This window comes from Brienomyrus brachyistius, chromosome 6 (genome assembly GCF_023856365.1).
Source record: "Brienomyrus brachyistius isolate T26 chromosome 6, BBRACH_0.4, whole genome shotgun sequence".
NCBI lineage: Eukaryota > Metazoa > Chordata > Actinopteri > Osteoglossiformes > Mormyridae > Brienomyrus > Brienomyrus brachyistius.
In genome coordinates this window covers 21604799-21624446 of record NC_064538.1, presented here as the reverse complement: position 1 = coordinate 21624446, position 19648 = coordinate 21604799, and the positions used below count along the sequence as shown (strand labels likewise).

General features: G+C 41.2%; 2 protein-coding genes and 1 long non-coding RNA gene across 13 annotated transcripts in view; 2 read left to right on the top strand and 1 right to left on the bottom strand.

The window, feature by feature from the left end:
* acap3a (ArfGAP with coiled-coil, ankyrin repeat and PH domains 3a) overlaps positions 1-11313 on the top strand; it is an 86575-nt gene extending 75262 nt beyond the window's left edge. For 4 of the 10 annotated variants that reach the window (XM_049016052.1, XM_049016051.1, XM_049016050.1 and 1 more), the window contains 5 exons: positions 1311-1531; positions 2194-2303; positions 2636-2743; positions 2958-3019; positions 8439-11313. In XM_049016052.1, coding sequence (XP_048872009.1) covers positions 1311-1531; positions 2194-2303; positions 2636-2743; positions 2958-3019; positions 8439-8662 — 725 coding nt within the window. In that variant the 3' untranslated portion in view covers positions 8663-11313. Of the gene's footprint in view, positions 1-1310; positions 1532-2193; positions 2304-2635; positions 2744-2957; positions 6902-8438 lie in introns of those variants that run through there. The other 6 variants (XM_049016059.1, XM_049016055.1, XM_049016054.1 and 3 more) reach the window with 3 other exon arrangements.
* A 735-nt stretch (positions 11314-12048) lies between these two features.
* Positions 12049-13136, bottom strand: LOC125744450 (uncharacterized). Its single transcript, XR_007398376.1, has 3 exons — positions 12958-13136; positions 12466-12625; positions 12049-12094 (listed from the first exon to the last, which is right to left on the bottom strand). It is a non-coding gene; the product is annotated as an uncharacterized LOC125744450 (long non-coding RNA).
* A 56-nt stretch (positions 13137-13192) lies between these two features.
* ube2j2 (ubiquitin-conjugating enzyme E2, J2 (UBC6 homolog, yeast)) lies at positions 13193-18661 on the top strand. 2 transcript variants are annotated; one of them, XM_049016265.1, is made up of 7 exons: positions 13193-13322; positions 14477-14607; positions 14800-14840; positions 15327-15429; positions 15757-15895; positions 16285-16365; positions 17245-18661. In XM_049016265.1, the coding sequence occupies exons 2-7, from the start codon at positions 14477-14479 to the stop codon at positions 17533-17535; spliced, it is 786 nt and encodes a 261-aa protein (XP_048872222.1). In that variant the 5' UTR covers positions 13193-13322; the 3' UTR covers positions 17536-18661. The 2 variants fall into 2 exon arrangements, with proteins under 2 accessions (XP_048872222.1, XP_048872220.1); XM_049016263.1 differs by having other exon boundaries at positions 13249-13672.
* The last annotated feature ends 987 nt before the right edge of the window (positions 18662-19648 follow it).

Here is a 19648-nt window from a genome sequence, read left to right as displayed (position 1 = left end):
AATTGGAATAATCTAAAATGGAAGAAAAGGTGACGTTTTCATTATGTATTTATGTTTGTCAATTATTTGTATTTCAAAATCCTTATCAGAATTAATTTTTAATATATAATAATTATTAATTGTTTAGAGAAAATTCTCTTAACGTGTGAAACATACTGCCCTTTTAAATTTAAATTTATGTAAGAAGCACTTTCCATCTTTTGCCAGAAGGCAAATCAGTGTCCAGGGTCACAAACTCACACAGTATCAAAAACTCATGTTGACAATAAGCCCAGAAACAGTATCATTGCTGTTAGGCTGCACTAGGAACAGGATGAAATATTCCAGTATGAACTGGAACAAATTGTACCGGATGTTAATTCACTGTCATTCTTTTTATTCTTCAAGGCCATGATGTTTTCCTTGATAATTCCTCTTTCTTCCTTATATACTCACGCAGACGCACACAAACACGTTTACTGAAACCTCTTCCAGCATTATGATGCAGAATAACCAATGTCTCACAAACCCATGGACCTATGTGACAAAGCTAAACTGACATATTTGCAGACACACACATGAAGAGAATCTAATGTGATACGGCATCAATCTTTTTTATTCAACTAGGTATTTTTTGCACTTTGGAGGAAAATGGGCAGCGTGTCTATAAGCTGACAGCAGCATATAAAAATTTTTACATTTCCGATAGCATGATCTCTGCTTATTTGACAGATGAGTTGTCTGCATTGTACATTAAGTACAGCTGTGTATATGTACAGGATTATGTTACTTTTAATTGTAGCTTTCTGTTTTCTTCAGTATGCCTTGGGAGATATTTCTCGTAAAAAAAGTGGAAAAAATATGGATATTATAAATGAGATCATGTTTGTTAAACAATAATGTGGTGGGGAAAAAATGACGGAGGATCATTGTGGTCAGTGGTACAGACCATGCAGGATGCATGTCAGAAAAAGTGGTGCTATTACCGCTAGGTTAGATACCATTTCTTTCCAACCGAATACGAGCGCTAATGCTCGCTTTCTGGTACTCACCGATACCAATTAGGGCTGTCCAGTGTCTAAAAAGAGAGACACTTCATTTGTTTTTATCAAAAAAAAATGCCAAAGACTGAGAAAAAGGATATACAGGCAATCCGCTAAACGGCTGTCAGTTAATATCGGCCAGCAATATCGACCAAGACCGAGACATCAGACTTATTCTGATGTCTTGATTTTTAACAAACATTGCCCAATACTGATATATAGCGCATCTCTAAGTTGTGGTATGGATCTAACCGCGATGTAATAAGCACAACCTGTACATATGTCCAGAGTGCGAGGTGTCGGAGGAGTCGAGCGGGGAGACAGAGCTGGAGCCTGAGACGTCGGACCCTGAGGACCTTCGGGACCTGCACCCCGGCGGCCTTCTGTACAAGGCGTCACGAGCCCGGAACCTTCCCGCAATGGCGGAGGCGCTGGCGCATGGCGCGGATGTCAACGCCACCAACGACGAGGACGAGAGCAAGAGCCCGCTCATCCAGGCCGTGTTCGGGGTGAGCCTCGCCCACATTTCTCTTCGCTCTTGCACATCCTCCACGCTTTCTTGTGCGCCGTGCAGCGAGCGCTGTTGCGCTCTTCACTCATAAGCAGGATATCCAGAGTCTTCCGGCAGCCGTCACCCCGAGCTCACGAGATACTGAGCTTCATCCTTCTCCAGATTCAGATGCATCCTGCCAAATATCTGCAAATATTTAAGCGATGAGTACTCATCGGCTGCCTTTACAGATGTCTTGACGTCAGACTCTAATTAAACTTTACAATGTCCATAAAAGATGAGAGGGCTGCCCCGCCCGCCAGCCTTCTGCCTTTTGACGTCCAATCAACCGCCTTCATGCTGCAGGCATACTGTGTGATAAACAGTTTGAAATCAGGACGTCACTAAGCTTCTATCCGGAAGCTTCTCAGTATCCAACAGTTCTTTTCGATGTTATACGGTAGATTTGTCTGAATTTGTTCTCAAAATAGCAACCAGATGGGTTAAAGTACTTTACTTTCCTTATCTTAGCTTATATGCTTGGTTCCTTACATCTCTTCCTTAATTTTTCATTGTTTAACGTAAATGACATGGTGAGCTGCATCTACCCATGCATGGTAACGCAGTAATTGTGATTATTGTTTAAAAGAGTCGCTTGAACACTTGATCTCTTGCCCACAGGGTTCATTGATAGCCTGCGAGTTTCTGCTCCAAAATAGTGCCGATGTCAACCAAAGAGACATCCGAGGGAGGGGGCCCCTTCACCATGCCACATATCTAGGACACACGGGGTATGTAGCACGGCCATGACTTGGTGTTTATTCCTTGCTTGACAAATCGAGTACATCAGTGGGAAATAATCAAAGATTATACAATATTAAATGGATGCCTATGTTTTACTTCTTAGATAACTTAGCATATTAGTTCTGCAGCAGACTTCCGAGAGTCTTTCAAGTTGCAGGCTTTCCGCAGCATCATAAAGAATTCTTTGTTGCATTGGTCGGTCACAGAAGTGACTGCAGGCTGGTGGCTCAACAGAAATGGGGTCGTTTTTGTACCACAATTGATCGAATTATTTATAGATCCCAGCTGACTTCCTCTCCACTTTGCCCGGCATTTCCAGGCAAGTCTGCTTGTTCCTGAAGCGAGGAGCTAACCAGAACGGAGATGAGGACGGCCAGGACCCGCTGAGCATCGCCGTGCAGGCCGCCAATGCCGACATCGTCACCTTGTAGGTTCCAGCTGCATGCTTACCCTATGCGAGACCCGAAAAAGGCCTTCTGTCCCTTAGCATGTGTTTGGACCATAGCCTGCTGTGGACAGTTCCTGCAGTAGGAGGCTCATGTATTATTAACGTGTTCTGTTTGTCTCTTTTCCCAATCTGCTTTCCTATCGTCATATTCCCCGCTCTTCCCTCTCCTACCCCATCTCCCCTCCCCCGTCAGGCTACGTCTGGCTCGGATGAACGAGGAGATGCGAGAATCCGAAGGCCCCCTCGGACAGCCAGGTCAATATCCCAGCTGCAGCCCCACCGAGCAGCAGTATAAAAAATGCATTCAGGAGTTCATTTGCCTTACCATAGATGAATGCTAAGGCAACACACACGCCCAACCCTCTTCACCACGGCCCATTCTGGTATCCAGTTTGGGCCTACGGTGGGGTGGCGCATGCCAAAGGGTAGAGGTTTGGGGCAGGCCCGCAGAGAATCTTGTGCCAGAAGTCATCATCTCAGCCGCGAGTGATGTCCTTTATGTAACAATATTCTTTGCGGTGCCCTGCCCGCCTCTCAAAGTCCAGCATTCCAGACCGCACCAGCCTGGTCTCCACGGTTTTCCCCCAGCTCCCCTGTAGGAGATGCTATAGCCCTCGGCTTTGCCCAAAAACCAGAACAACACCAGCCAGTACAGCCAGAGCAGGTAGGCTGGGCCTCCTGCATTCTCTCTGGGAGTCAACAAGTGTATTAGTATGTATGGAAATACCTCTTCTGAGAGCTGGTTTATAAAATCCTGGACGTAGTCTGGGTGTAAGTCGGTGGCCAGTGTTTGCACTCGATTTAAGAATAAGGGTTGATCCAGAAGAACCCACTTGGCATACAGTGACTCTGTCATTTTGACGTGTGAGTCCAAATGTTGTGGTCTTAGGGTAAACTTCCGTTATATCACGTATTCGGGAGGTCCGAACCTATAGTGCTGAGTGTCCAGTTCTGATTGGTCAGAACTGACGATAAAAAAGGCCACCCACTGACTGCATTTCAGGGACCAACTTTACAAACAACTTGCTATAACATTTTCAATATGTAGTCGCAATAATACAGTTTAGATCTGAGCCAGGTCTGGTCAAATGGAACTCGGTCACTAGTGAAAGGTACCACCTAGACACCTAATCCCCAAACTCGGCCATCTCCTCTGGGTCAGAAACAGAGTCTCACAGTTCCACATTTTGCTGCTAGATTCTGCTCTTCGTCCAGTTAGCTGTCCCGTGCAGGGGGACACATTCTAGAACTCTTCCTTAGTCACCATCTGCATCCCAAAAGTTTCCGTAAATAATAATTTGTTCCCGCCCGGAAGTAGATTATAGCTCGAGCCCCTCACACAAAATCACATGAACAGAGTACAGCCTACATGCAGTTTCAGTCCATACAATTCAGCTTATACCTACTAACTTATTTTATTTTTATATATGTATATTTTTGTCCATGAGTGCAGTATTTACACACTCCGTTTCAATTCTCATTGTGATCCAGTGGCATGAGGTGAACAATGTCTCTTTGTATGTTGCCTGTAAGACGCTAAGGCCTTGCAGAAATGATTGAAAAGAGAAGGTGGGACAGGCTGTGAGATGGGGTTGGTTGATGTGTGTGAGAGTCCATGAAGGAGGACATCAGAACTGTGCTCTGTGGAGCGTGCGCGTGTAAATATGTATATGCTAAAGGTATGTTTTAGATAAGACTTATTTAAATAAAAATGCTAGGATATTATTTAGACTTCATGCATTTTTTTGCACTTTTCCCCTGAAGTATTTTTTCATTTTGAAGTCAGTTTTATCACGTTTGTCTTTTATGGAGTAAAATCTGTGTGCTGTGTGTTATTGCCATTTATATTGGCTGCCCAGAGGACTAGTGCAATGATTATTTTAATATCTCTGAAATGTTTTTTTAATGTTGTTTTTATTTTTGAGAAAACTCCACAGATGGTATTTTTTAAACTGGTAAATACTGTATCCCAGACAGCGTGTGTTGAATTATCTATTTAGGATTTTAACTTCCCAACTTCAGTGCATCTTCACACAGCCAGCCCATAGAACACTACTAGGATTTATTCGTTAACAAACTTATTTTTGTGGTCTCCGTTTAATATAAATGGAAAAAAAAAAATATTGCGTAATTGCTGGATTGTTGAAAACTTTATTGAGGTATTATGATTTTTATACATTTATTATTCTGATTAGGTTATCCCTGATTAAATACTGCTGGAGGTCACAATGCCTATGTCACTCAGGTCCACACACCGTTTATGTGAATATTTGGTATATTGTCCAATTATTTCTGTGATCCTTGTAATGCAATGGTAGATCTTGAGTGACACTTTGTAACATCATGCAGAGGCCTTTGGTCAGAAAGCAACTAGCTGTAGTGGACAGATCACTGAAGTAGTGAAATTTTAGCCACATGAGAAAAGGCTTTAGCTTGTCAGTTGTTTTTGTATAGATCCACTGCCTGATGTCTACATTCAAGCCAGTTTAAGAGTTTCCAGAATGAGCAGAGCCCTCAGCTTAAGTGCATGGGTAATAAATTCATGTGATTCTTGATTATTTAAGCTCCACTCTCTTTGTGGCTGGGAGACACTGGTCTGCTGTGTATAAGGGCCAGACTGGTCTCTTTATAAATGGATCTCTGAAAGGAGATTAATTCGGGTGCATACCCAACATCTTATGTAGTCAAACATTATTAATCTATCATATCCTGTGCTGATCCTAATGAGACCCGTTCTTCATTGTACGAATCCACCGAAATTAACACAAACGGCGACAATGAAGTCAATTAATTTGCTCGTCTTGCATGTAAAGGGTAACGTACATGCATAAATCGATTCGATTGATAAATGGTCTAAAATATCAGTTATTGCTTCTTTTAGAGGTACAGTTTGGAGATAATGGAGCCAGTGTTATATGTATCACTGTTATAGTGACTTTGTCTAAGGCAGTTATTTTTTAAACCATGGAAAGTGAAGGAACGTCCCATTTGATTGTGTAAATGTGAGTATAGAAGGGGCCAACTGCCTTTTTTACTTGTCCTGATGGTTTGGAAATGATTGAGTGTGCTAAGAGTGTATCCTATGTACTTACTGCCAAAGACCTACAATTATTTGAGGGTTTGTGTGAAAATAATTCTAGTTCAGAGGAGATCTTATTCCTGTATCTTATTCCCACTTTCTTGTCTCCTCTTTAATTGAGGATTACATTAGGATATTTTATTTTTCTGTTAGTGGAGAGTTTAAGGCAGGGGTGGGCAATCTTATCCGCAACGGGCCGGTGTGTATGCAGGTTTGTGGGATAACCTTTAGGTCAGCTGTTTAGGAGAGCTCTTCAGCCAATCAGTCCTCTAACTGGCAATATAATTAGGGAGTTGCAGTGAAAACCTGCACACACAACGGCCCTTTTTGGATAATATTGCCCACCCCTGGTGTAGGAGATCAAGCATTGGTGTAAATATATTAGACCAGTTTAATGACTGTGCCATTAGACTTGAAATATTTGATGATTTCGAAGGGAGTGTAGCGTGTATGTGAGTTGTCAGGACTGAACTGGATCATATTATGACCTTTTCTCACTTTATATTGCCATAACAACATGGTAAAAAAAAAGCACTTTTAGTCTTCTGATTTTAAACGAATGTTCAACCGGTGCAAAATGTGACTTCATTCCAGATTTTTAAAAAGGTAGAGGTGTGTAGGGTGGTATGCCTTTTCAGTGATGCAAATGAAAAGCTGTTCAATGGTAAATGATTTAGGAAACGTAGGAGAAGTATTGGATAGTGACCAAAAGCTTGTGGTGTTAACTCAACCAGCTGAAGTATTAAATATTTAATCTTTGGGTAAATGTAGTAAGATGCGGGTAGAAAATGCTTATGAAGAACAGTGCTGTAAATATGCTAACGCGTTTAACTCTTTGCCTGTCTGCATTTGACAAACTGCTGTGAAACTTTCCTGTATTTTTTCTTTGCTTTCATTCTTGCTGCAATCTGTGCAGTTTCTTAATATTGTTAGAGAACAACTTGTATCTCAGAATAGCCTACTGCTGTCTTTTATAATCCTCTGCTTTTCCTTTTACCATTGTCTTTTAAAACACTGAAAAAAATACTAATAAATGAAAGATGTGGATGAACTCTTCACCTTTTCTCTCTGTGTTTCTTTCCTGCAATCTGTCTCGCAATATTTCTGCTCTGCTAAGTGTAGCTAACATTGCTAACCTCGGAGAGGGTGGGAACCATTTGTGAGCGCAGATACTGGAAGCTTCTCTGAGAGTCTGAAGGCACTGGTAATCACTGTTAATGCAATCAACCACACCACACACTATCATACCCTATCCTCCTGTGCTCTGGAGCACATGATCTCCTAATCGATGGGTGTTAGTGGTTAATGATGATAAAACCTTTATTTGCCATTTGCACAAGTGGAAATACGGGCACGCCGAAAGTTTTATCTTTGCAAGATTTATCATTTCTGCAAGTACGTATTGAACTATAACTTAACTGAGTGCCCCAATGTTCACACTTTTCTGGTGCATAAGATGGACAGATGCTAGATAGACAAAATTGATTCGAGAGAGGTAATTAAGGTACAAACCGTGATTAATATCAAACATCCAGTAGTGCAATTATGAGATAACAGACAAGCAACCCTGGGTGAGAAGAGAAAATGCTGGGCCAAGTCTTTCAGAGCAATAATGTACTACTTTCTGTGCATGTCAGTTTTGCCAGGTCACACATGAATCGGGGGCCTGTGTTCATGCAAAGACAAAAGGACAAGTGTCTATTGGGGGCACACTTGCTCAACTTTGTGCCTGTGGAGTTTGCATGTTCTTCTCTGACTTGTATATTTGCATTTCTACATTGCCAGTAATGTGAGTATACTCTGCACTGAACTGTCATTCTGTCCCGTAGCCTTGAACCCTATACTGGGGTATGTTCCAGTCCCATTGTATGACCCTGTATTGGTGGTTGGGGGATGGATGGATGGATGGATAGTTTGGTTTTGTCTATTGAGATGATGCTTAAAGAGAAGCTTTAACGTCATACACTTATAAAGTATGCATTACTTCCGAACAGTTATGCAATGCTGATGAAAGTTGTATGAACTGGGAATATCTGGTGCAGGTCATAGGCGAAGTACCTGCCGACTCCGTTCTTTCAGCCACAGTCTATTTCAGATTATATTAATACTTATTTTAGGTTCTGTTTGGATGGATTTACCATTCAGTGTTTAGATCCAAGAACTGTGGTATTCATGAAAGTAATGTTACTGCAGATTAAATAAAAACAATACAATGCTATACTGTAGGATACTGAAAAAATAACCTAAAATCCTCTAAAGTGCTTGGCTTTCAGTAACTATAAGTGGTTGGTAGCCCAAGCCCTGTAGAGCACTTATCTCATTACATGACCGGACTGAATGACTGTTCTTGGGTAACTGAAGTCCATTTTATATTTAACAGCCACTCATATTATGGTCAAGGAGGAAGGTTCGTCCAGTTTTGATTGCGCATATACAATATTTTTGCATCTTAGTAGTCTTCCATATACAATTTCAAAGAATTTAAGAGAATCAAAATGAAATGGATCAAAATCTTTTTGTTTTTTTGTTTTTTAATAAGCTGGGTCATATTTAACCAGGGTAACATTTGCATTGACAATGTTGTTGCCTCCATAGATACGGCTGTCGCCATGGCCGCCATGAAATCACAGCTCAAGGATTTTCGGGATAGAGTGAGTGGAGTGTCACGGTTCTTGACGCTGGGCTTTGTTCCTCTGTGGGTGTGGTGCTTTCATTCATGGAGCCCCTCTCTTTCCCAACTGTTCCTGTCCAGACTGCTTTTCTCTCACACAAAGTGGGCTTTTTGTTCATTGGAGGGAAGGAAATACACCATTCCATAGTAAAATGAGCAGTACAGTATTTCCTGTGCTCTCCTTTCAAAAAGCACACTGACTGATGTTAACAAACCAATTATAAAGGTTAAATGGTCATTGTACGGTAATGTATAATACGTTCATTTACAGCTGGCTAATATACTGCAAAAGAATGTAATCATCATGGGTTTTATGGTACTGATTCTGATTTATTCTCTCTTCCCAAATGCAATCTAAATAAAATAGAGAAAAGTTCTCCCACTAACATGCACAGGGTGATAATCAGAGGGCATTAACTCTTGGGATGGGTGTGTGTGGTGGAAGGATTTACTCACTACGTCTTTCCAAGTTTTCCTTAGTAAGGTTAAAGGTCAGTGACCAAAGTGTTTAAATTAGCTCCTGTTTTTTTTTTTTTTTTTTTACATTTTTCACTGTGGATATAGTAATGACACTGATTTAATGCACTGGAACTGCAGTGCAAATGTAGGTAAACAGCATATTTGTCCTGATACTGTATTATTATTATTATTATTATTATTATTATAAACACAGTGTCACAGATGGGTCACTGTAAATAGTAGAGGCATGAAGTATAAATGTATAAGAAGTCCATATAAGATATAAAATTCCCATATAGTTTTCTTCATTGTGGGAAATTCCCAAAAATATCTCATCTCCTTCTGTGAGTATTTCCGGTAGATTTTTCATATTACACCCTGGGTTTCACTAGACTTTTTGCCAAATTATCAAATTTTTGTGGTACTGAATCTGAGCTTTATAAATTATTTGCCTGAATTTTGTGTGTGTGTGTGTGTGTGTGTGTATTCCTCACTGGGGGAAAAAAAAGAGAAATATTTAGAATCTTTAATTTCATCACAAAGATTTACGACGGGATAAAACTCGCCAGTGTAACACTCTCCCCCTTCTTCTCTAGGTGACACCACGTACCTTGACATCTTTAGGGAGTTTTCTCACATGGCGTCACATGACCCCGAAAAGCTGAAGCGCCGCAGCATTCACTTCCGACACTCCTTCAGGTAGCTCGCGGCCGCACACCGAGAACCCCGGCTTCTACTTGAAGTGTGCTGCCGTCACGGTCTGGGTGGTCGTCCTCTCCACCTGGATCTCCAGCAGGCCGCCCCATTGAAGGACTTCCATGGACAGGGACTGGGCGGCTCCTGCTTCTGATGAAATCACTAAAACTGGGCTTAAATGAGAGACCTCCGCCAAGCTGTCGCCTTCTAGTAAAGATTGTTTCACTTTATCAACACCGAAGGTTATTTTTATTGAAAAGAAACACCACTTAACGATGGTTAATGGACTCTAATCATTTCAATGCGACTACAGAGTAATTATACAGGTTATACAAAAAGAAGCATGTAACTAAATTAAGGGGCTAGTTTATATTGCATGCATTGGCGTGAGAAGCATTTTAAATGTGGGGGGGGGGGGAACACACTGGCATAAAACTAATATTTTATGTTGAATGTGGGGGGGTCCAAACGAATAATTGTGAAATGGGAGGGGGGCACGTCCCTTTCAGATTTAGTGGCGGCGACGCCCATGATTACATGTCATGTTGGCTACTAATGAGGGACATGAAAAATGCACGTCGTCTTTCATGGGAGTCAACTGAGCCAAATTAGTCCGGAACGTGTGACTGCTAGAGACTCAATTGCTGTTACGTTGAAGTGTTTGCCATGCTTTCGAATGAATCCTTCATAATTTATGCCTTATGTGTTGTGGGGATTTGCAGGACTTTTCCTCCTATTTCATGTAAAGTTTTGGCTTATTTTCATTTCTTGGTGGCACTAATAGCATATATACGCAACCTTATGGAAGAGCTGTATCATTTACCCTCTCAGAGCTGGGCCATCACACATTTTGCCTGACAGGAACAGAACACGGTTTTGTCCAACTTTCTTGACTCAACGGTGCATGAAACGGATCCACAAGAGATGAAGTTGGTAGTGGGTGCGATGTAATGGCGAATGGTGGTGAGTTAAATATGAATCCCTGTGGAAAAAAGCAAAGTTGCTTGTCTATCCATCTTCAAACTACATCCCCTGGTGTGGGGTCGTGGTCAGCTGTACTGAGGTTAACTGAATAGTCTTTCAATCCATCTAAAACTTAATGGGCATATTTAAAGTGAAACAAAGAGTGCTATTTAATTCTTTTCACTTCTCAGCATCTGATTCTATGAGGGTGTATCACACGCCTCTGTGCAGGTAACTTGCATGTCGAACGTAGACTTTTCCATAAAGGTGTGGTTTAGAACAAAAAATATGACAGTGTATTCATATGACAGTAAAGGGTAGGTATTTTAACTAGTTATACACTTCTACGCAATTGAACACACCTATTTAACCAAGCCTTCTGTAAACTCTATTGTTATTCACAAGTAAAGCATGTGGCGATACCTTTATGCATGATTCCAGTTCTTTTATCATTCTTCTACATGGTGACTATGCTGGTGTAGTCAATATTATATATTTGTGCAAAAATGCTAAAAATAGTGTGTATATATATGTGTATATATATATACACAATGTATTTAATAAACATTTTGGGAGCAAAATGCTAATATATCTCAAATTAATGGTATTTTGTAATACTGATGTGATGGCCTTTTGGTAAGCCTGTGTTTTGGGTTGAAAATAAACAATGATTTTACTAGATGTATTTACTCTGTGTTTCATTTGTTGTTCATGTTTTTACATTTCAACTTAGAGAAAATCAGTGTTAAGTGAAGAAGCTTTATGGTTAATTGTGTAACTGTCCAGGCATGCTCAGCTGTTCACAAAGATAGCATTGTAGATTGGGGTGCTTACATGATATTTCTGAAGACAGAAGTGCTTTTTAACATCAGCACCAAAACAGCAGCTATACTCCCTCAAATAGCCACTGATTACATATGTTTCTGGAACATCCATTCAAATTAGCATGAAAACGGATGTCGAGTAAGGAAAGAGATTAAATTGTGACCCTTACATGCTTTTCCGTATAGAAACCAGAAAAGTGAGAAATGATCAAAAAGGCAATTGATATTATGTATCCATTTTGTGAATTCCCCTTGAGATATTAGTTTTATTGAATGGAACTCATTAAACCAAACACTTAATGATACTGTATGTAGAAAACTACTGTCAATGAGGGCATATCACTGGATAGTTATTACATTTACGGTAGGTCAATGGATCTCCTGTTATGATCTTTCCATACTTTACAGTGCTGAGCTTGCAAGAAGATCTATATACGTAAATAGCAACTGTTATTTTTAATATTTTAAGTTATCGACTACTTTACGCGATATAATACTTCAAACACATTTAGTGCCTGATTTTATTTTTCAACAAATATTGCAAGATTGCTCTGCTTTCAAGTTTCAATTTTTATTTGTCACATACCCAATCATACCTTTAATTCTGCTTTTTGGATTGTGCTTGACACAATGTGCAACTGAAAGAGAAAAATTAAAGCAGTTTAACAGAATAAAATAAGAACAAAATCATAAAAATAACAATAACAGACAATAAAAACAGACAAAAATAGAGAGAAGAGTCAAAAACATCAAAAACTGAAAAAGATGGCCAATGGCACTGGATGATGTGCGTAAAGGATAGTGATTTATTAGCTATGGGAGCTCGCGTTCAGGATACGAATGACCTAAGGCTGGAAGCTTTTCCCCAGTCTCAGTTTTGGTCTTCAGTTTGCAGTAGTGTCTTCTTCACCACAGCAAAGAAGAGGTCAATGTTTAGGTAAGCTTTGTCCCTGCAGTGCTGCTTGTGTGGCATTACACCCAAAAGTGTGTTTAGCTGAATGTACTGTACCACTCGGTGTGGGGTTGGGCTGTCCTGCACGGTGCTCCCAAAACCAGGTGATGATGCTCCCAGTCAGGATGATCTCGACGGTGCATGTGTAGAACGTCTTGAGGATCTTCTGAAGCAACTTGAACTTTTTGTGGTGGAAAAAGGCACACTAGCCAGCTGGCTAGTAAAACAAATTTAAAATGCACGTCGGATTGCATTTTTACTCAACTATCCCATTTGACTAGTAGCAATCTTAAATTACACATCTGACCATCAGTGAATCTAACGATGTTAATATAGTACAGTGCTCAAAGCAACTTTTAACATTGAAAAAAAATCGTAGACCCGCCCAGGTCCAGAAAGTAAAAATCCAAACCAAGATTTTGTTTGAACCAGCCAATTGTATACTCTGTGACCGTTACTCTTTCTACTCAACTGGTTCAACTTTCCGGACCTGAAATACCCACCTCTGCACCCAGCCCGCATAACCTGGAACCACGATTTTGTCATTACCTTCTTCACGTACTGTATTTTCAGTGACAGCGCCCTTTAGTGGTGAGCCATACTACTCTGGTTATTGTGTTCAGTTTCAATAAACCTTTGTTTACTTTGGTTATATTTGCGTTTAATGGATCTTTTGTGACAGTGCCCTCTAGTGGCGCTCTGAAGTAGTCTGTTTACTAAGATCTGTTCGATTAACGCGCTGCTCTTAGTGACAGCGCCCCCTAGTGGTGCTCTGCACTTGCCTATTTATTTCCATCCATTAAAATAACGCCTCGTTTACTTTGCCGCCTTGGAGTCTAATGGGCCTGATGGGAGCTACCGGCTGGAGCATTTTTCGCTCATTTCGGTCGTGAATTTCCTATCTGACCCTAACGGTAAAAATAAGGCAGTCAGTGCTTACTGATATTTTGTAAATGTTATAAAGAACGAAAATATTGTTCGGCTGGTATGTGTTTGGAGGAAAGCGTATTTTACTGAGGGGCTCTTTCGAGTCTTTGTAAGCTTGAGACGGGGCTGTCGATAATCCGGAAACGCCGAGGCCAGAAACCCCTCCCCGCCGCTGAGTAGCCATATTGGAGTCGCGGTGGAAATGGACAGGAACCTGGAGGTGCTGTCGCCGTATCTGTAGCCGACTTTCCCGGGATCCCTGAAAGACTCCCCGTCGATATAAGGAGAGCATACGCTCGCGTAGCTTTAGCAGCCAGTCACCGGGGCGCAGTGAGAGGTAAACGCCGAGACCCGGCGCGCTTGGGGAGGGGAGCGTATGGGGCTGCCGTTGCGCTTTACGGGGCCCGCTTAACTAGCGCTGGGTCTTTTTCTGTTTTGTTCGCTTTTGTGGGGCGGGGAGAGTAACTGCCTTTCGCTTGCTGGCTGACTGGTGTTTGTGAGCCGAATGTACGGCGGCTGCCCGTCGCCCTCCGGTACTTTGCGCTGCGTGTATCGCTAATGTCGCCCTGCCTGTTGTGACAAAGTAGCGTCCGATAGCCGCTTAGGCCTCGGCTCGTAAGCGTCGGCTAGCTGGCCCAGTGATCTCTTAGGACGTCAAGGTTATTCCTGACGGGTGGGCTGTGTGATAAGGCTGTGCTGGAGCCCGCCGTAGACGGCTGCTGGTTTGGCCCGGTGGGTGGCCGTGTGTCGCTCCTGGTGCTCAGCGCGCCCGCGACGGTCATGGGTTCGAGTCCCTCGCTGCCTCTGCTTACCCCTTTACTTATGCCGGCTTTCAGTTTTTAGTTGTTTTACCATTAAGTTAGCCGGAGTGTAAATGAATACTCTTATTCATGGTGAAGCTGATTTTTTTTTTTATTGCTGCTGCTGACGTTTTGTGGGTTAAAAGCATCAAAGCACCAACTCGTGCCAGTGACTGTAGGTGCATGCATGCATGACACTGTGTGTGCTTACTTACAGCTTTGGGGTGAGGTGCTGGTGTGGATTTTTATCGCCTCAAGGAAAGAGTGGACAAGACAAACGCTACCTTGAATGCATTTGGTCTTTTTAACGTGATTCTTTATTTGATGTCCTGTCATTTCAGATGAGCAACAACAGTAATAAGAGAGCACCAACGACAGCAACACAAAGATTAAAACAGGACTACCTTCGAATAAAGAAAGACCCTGTGCCTTACATTTGTGCAGAACCTCTCCCCTCTAATATTTTGGAATGGTAAAGTTTTAGTCGCTGCTGTCAGGTCCTGTCAGTCCTGGTGATATGACATGTGGTGTATTGGCAGTTTTTAGACCTTTTTGTTTGTGAATTGAAAAATATATGATCTCGGAAGCTTTGTGTTTTACAGTCAAATATTAGTTTGTTTCGTTAATTACTTGATTTTGTTTCCATTATTCTGTCTTCCTCTAGGCACTATGTTGTTCGAGGGCCAGAAAAAACCCCTTATGAAGGTAAACCGCCTCGTTGTTTTTATTTCGTTTTTAGCCTTTGCGTCATTTTTCTAGAAATGCATATTGATTTTTATTTTGCTTGGAGACTGTTCTCAGTCGCAGCATGCATATGGACGCCGAGTTTAAACGGCTGCCTCCTGTAGCTGGAGTTTCGGTTGTACTTCTGGTTGAACTTGCCTTCGATGCAAGAAGCTGTATAGTGGCTTCTCAGGGTTGCTCTTGTACAGCTGAAGAACCTTTATGGTCAGTTTTTGCATTGGGTCAACTTGGAATGAATACAGTACTGCAGTGGTGCTGCAATTTAATCCTGATTTGAGAAGAATTTTTAGTTGCCGATTGGCACGACATTTTAAGAACTTTGTATCGCTAGTAAATGTAAAGGATCGTAATTTTACATTAATAAAATTAATTCTTTGATTATAATTCCGCTGATCTGATTATATTGATTTTTCTATGTTTTAAAGATAAATTTCTTTTGTTTTTAAGGTGGATATTATCACGGCAAACTCATATTCCCACGAGAATTTCCCTTTAAGCCTCCTAGTATTTATATGATAACACCAAATGGGAGATTTAAGTGCAACACAAGGTAAGGACTGCGAGATCTTGAGCTTCAGAGGAGGCTTCTCTTCTGGCCTGTTAATTACTGTACCCACAGGATAATGAATGATTAACAGCTGACATTTATAGTTATGGAAAATATGACTGCTGTTTTATGTAAATTGAAAGCGTGGCTGTTGGGTCCCATAGTTACTCTAGACCTCTATCAAATGACATTTGGAGATCTTCACTCCAGCTCCATCAGCCTAGAGGTGCTTGATCAGCAGAGAGTTAGTTGGTACTCCTTACACATATAGATTAAACCTTTGATATAATATGACCTTGACCTTTCTCTCTCCTCTTCCCCCTCTTCCAGATTATGTCTCTCCATTACAGACTTCCATCCTGACACATGGAACCCTGCTTGGTCGGTTTCTACCATACTGACCGGGCTCTTAAGCTTTATGGTAGAGAAAGGTCCTACACTGGGCAGCATTGAAACTTCAGACTTCACTGTAAGTGTACAAGTTCTTACTCTGTCGTTGGTCTTTATAGAGTAGTGGTTATAATATTCAGCTCACACGCGAACAGTCCTTGGTTTGGCAGGTTAAAGCTTGTAATCGGAAGGTTATTGGATCAAAGCCATGGTTGGCGGAGTGATGTTACTGTTGGGTTCCTTGAGTGAGGACCTTAAGCCAATTGTTCCAGGCTCCGGGCTGACCCTACTGTCTGAATTTGTAAAATTAAAGCACCTGCTAAATAAGTGGCTACAAACATTGTATTTGTGCGATATGTCCTCTTGGTTTCCTTATTTTACACAACCAGAGCACACGTAATGTGGGCAGTAGACTCAAACTGTGGGCTCCACACTCCTGTGCTGAATGTATGTGTTTTTCTCTGGTAGAAGAGGCAGCTCGCTGCCCAAAGCTTGGCTTTCAACCTCAAAGACAAAGTTTTCTGTGAGCTGTTTCCGGATGTTGTTGAAGTAAGTACCTGTCACCAAAGACCTGCACAGTAGAATAATAATAAAAAAAAAATTATTTTTATATATATATATATATATATATATATATATATATATATATATATATATATATATATATATATATATATATATATATATAAAAACATTGCGCGCACACACCTTTTGATACTAAGGTGTCATGTATATATGGATTATCAAAGCCGTCCATGTGGCCAGAGTTGGGGGCACGGGCCTCCCACAATCTGGAAAAAACACACAAATGTTTTTGGTCTACTTGGCGAGCAGATCAAAGTGAAAAGATACGTAAACACAAGGTACAAAGATCACCGTGAGATATAATGCGAGAGGCTGCCATATACACTGCTGGTGTCCTCCACACCAGCACTGTACGTGTGTCTTGTGCATTTATGGCTTATAAACTTTCTTTTGTCTGTGGCTTTTTTTTAGTAACTTCCAAAAAAATCCCAGTTTAACTCAATGCTGATCTAACGATGGGGAAAGTCACGACACAGAAGGGTCAACTGTATTCCACACCCAGCCCTCTATAACTTAACCTGGGTTTAATCTCCTTTATACTGATTTTCCAGCAGTCAGACAGATTTCTTTCTAAGCACCCAAAATTTGACTACTTCATCCAGGGGCAATACTAGGATTTTTTTTAAGATGACATAAGAGGACCCATAATTCAGACAGAGGCGCTAATCTTGTCATTGACCAATGATGTGTTTTGAATTGTTGAGTGACAGGGGAGAGGCCAATCAGCTTTTAGTCGGGGCCAGAAACCCTGTGGCCATGTCCCTGACTTTTAAATTTTGTTGAAGCTTTGATGCACAGACCTCCCAGAATACTGTGCTGAATTTATTTTCTGCTTTTCTGCAGGAGATCAAGCAGAACCAGAAAGCCCAGGAGGAGTTAAGCTCGCGACCGCAAGCTCTGCCCCTCCCTGACGTGGTACCCGATGGGGAGGCCCACAACGTGCAGAACGGCTTCCCAGGCCTCAATGGGCATTTGCCCCCAGCTGCTGGCGCCATCAACCCTCCTGGCCTCCAGCAAGCCAATCGCAATCACGGACTCCTTGGCGGAGCGCTGGCAAACTTGTTTGTCATAGTGGGCTTTGCGGCCTTTGCCTACACAGTCAAGTATGTACTGCGGAGCATAGCGCAGGAGTGAGAGAAGACCAAAACTGAGGGGCTGTCTCATTGCCCCAAATTGAACGATAAAAACAAACCGACCAACAAGGGAGAGGGTGGAACTGTGAGACTCAAGGGAGGAGGGCACTTGTATGTGGGTGGGCGGTGGGAGATCTTTGAGTTCATTTGAATGCTGCCCAGATGAGGAACTAACAGGCTGGCTCATGGCTATTCAGAACACGTCTGATATGATTTGTCACCAGTGATATCTTGGCTTTGCTCATAAGTAAAGAAAAAAAGTGAAGGTTTCCTTCATGCTACACCCCACCAGCTCCAAATTACAGCAGAAATTTGTGTAATTTATTTCACGTGTTGTACAGAAAGCGAAAGAAAACAGGTGCGTAAAGGTTGTTGATCAAGCTTGCTGTGCAGCCTCAGTTTTGTCAGCATTTCACTTGAATCAGGGATTTGTGGTCGCCATCTTTGTAACTACCACCCTCTAGTGTCCTGCAAGATGGGAGTTTGAATAATTTTTTTTAAACCATTCTGCACTCAGAGGATTTTCTGCCCCACTTTTTGTAGATTTAGTAAACTTGGATTAAAAACAGACTACCAACACAAGCTCAATTGCAAAAAAAAATAAAAAAATTCTATGCATCACTGTACACTGAATAGCCGAAATAAGATAGGAACAGCCTGTCTGCCTGACTAAGATTCCCATCTAGTACACAGTGTTCTCTTTTTGCCCATGATGCAACCTGTAAAATAAATCCGAGCGACAACTTTTGGGTTAGCCGGGGCGTAAATAAAGGCTAATTTTCAAATACACACAAGGCAGAACACTATTGCAGTAGCCCATGTTGCCTGAAAATCTGTACTGGGAAAATTCCATTATGGCCACCCCAAGTAAGATGAAGTATTTTTAAATAGGAATTGAACAGACTTACTGTAAAAGGCACTTTTAGATACTGTACAACCCTAAATGCAGATTACCATACACAGATAAAGTGTGCAATCTGTGTTCTCCAGAAATTCGCTTTTGTTTCATTTTAGTAAACAATGCTTGACACAGATGCGTTAGTGTTCGAGTATTTTAAGGTGTAAATCTTTGTGCAATATTTGTTGGTGGTTTCAAATAAATATTCATACAATTCTGGTGTCTTCTATATCCTATGTTGTTTTGGTTTCTTTTTGTCCATTCGAATGGAGTTGAAGTGTTTGGCACCGGAATGGGAAGTACGGAAAGAAGTGATCTTAAGGCAACAGCTGGCACCACTGCTGATACTTACAAAGACATATTTAAGAACTTGGTTTCTGAGCATGCTCAGTTCTTGTTTCCACCTCACTCCTAAGCGGAGAATACCAATAGAAATGGACCAGGATATGGATCAAAACAACAGAGCACAAGACCCAAGTAAAAAAAAATAAAATAAAAAAAAACAATATGCTATATATTTTTCAAATGCGCCATCCCATGTACTTAAATTTTTTAATGCTGGACTTGAATATTATTTCTTGTTTGCTCACTCAGAGCATTGTTTCTGTTTGTTGTTATTATGAGAGACTAAATCTATATCCTCACTAGTTATTATAATATTGAAAAGAACTGGCAATTGCGAGGTTTGAATAAAAGTGTTTGACTGTATGTTTAATAAATTCTTTGCTAAAACCCCAAGGTGAGCAGTTGTAATTTTATGCCTGGGTCATAAGAGTCCTTTTAGTTTGCTGTCTAATAGGTTTTTCTTGTTTTTCATAAATTTGGCATTAGCGTGGTACCAATGGTAAAAGTTGAATTAACGGGATGTATGTTCCGTGAGGGTTATTCTCTTCACATCCCTTAAAGGATTTCTGCAAAACAAGTAATGGATGTTTATCATGCCATTAATTAAAATTAATGACTATATTGATATGTGGTTATACATTTTGGCACTGTTAGTTCGCTAGAAACATTTCAGTTATTTTCTGCTGCCTCTTTGCAGTCACTGCAATGCTGTGACCAGAAGGCAGTTGGTGTCTGTCATAGCAATAACTGTATGACATGCCAGTAGACACCAGTAGTGAGGGAAGCAGTCAAGTTGAAGAGAGAGGCCTTGAGGACAATGCTGGCATGGGGCTCTCCTGTGACAACTACAGGGTGCCAATAGGCTAGGATG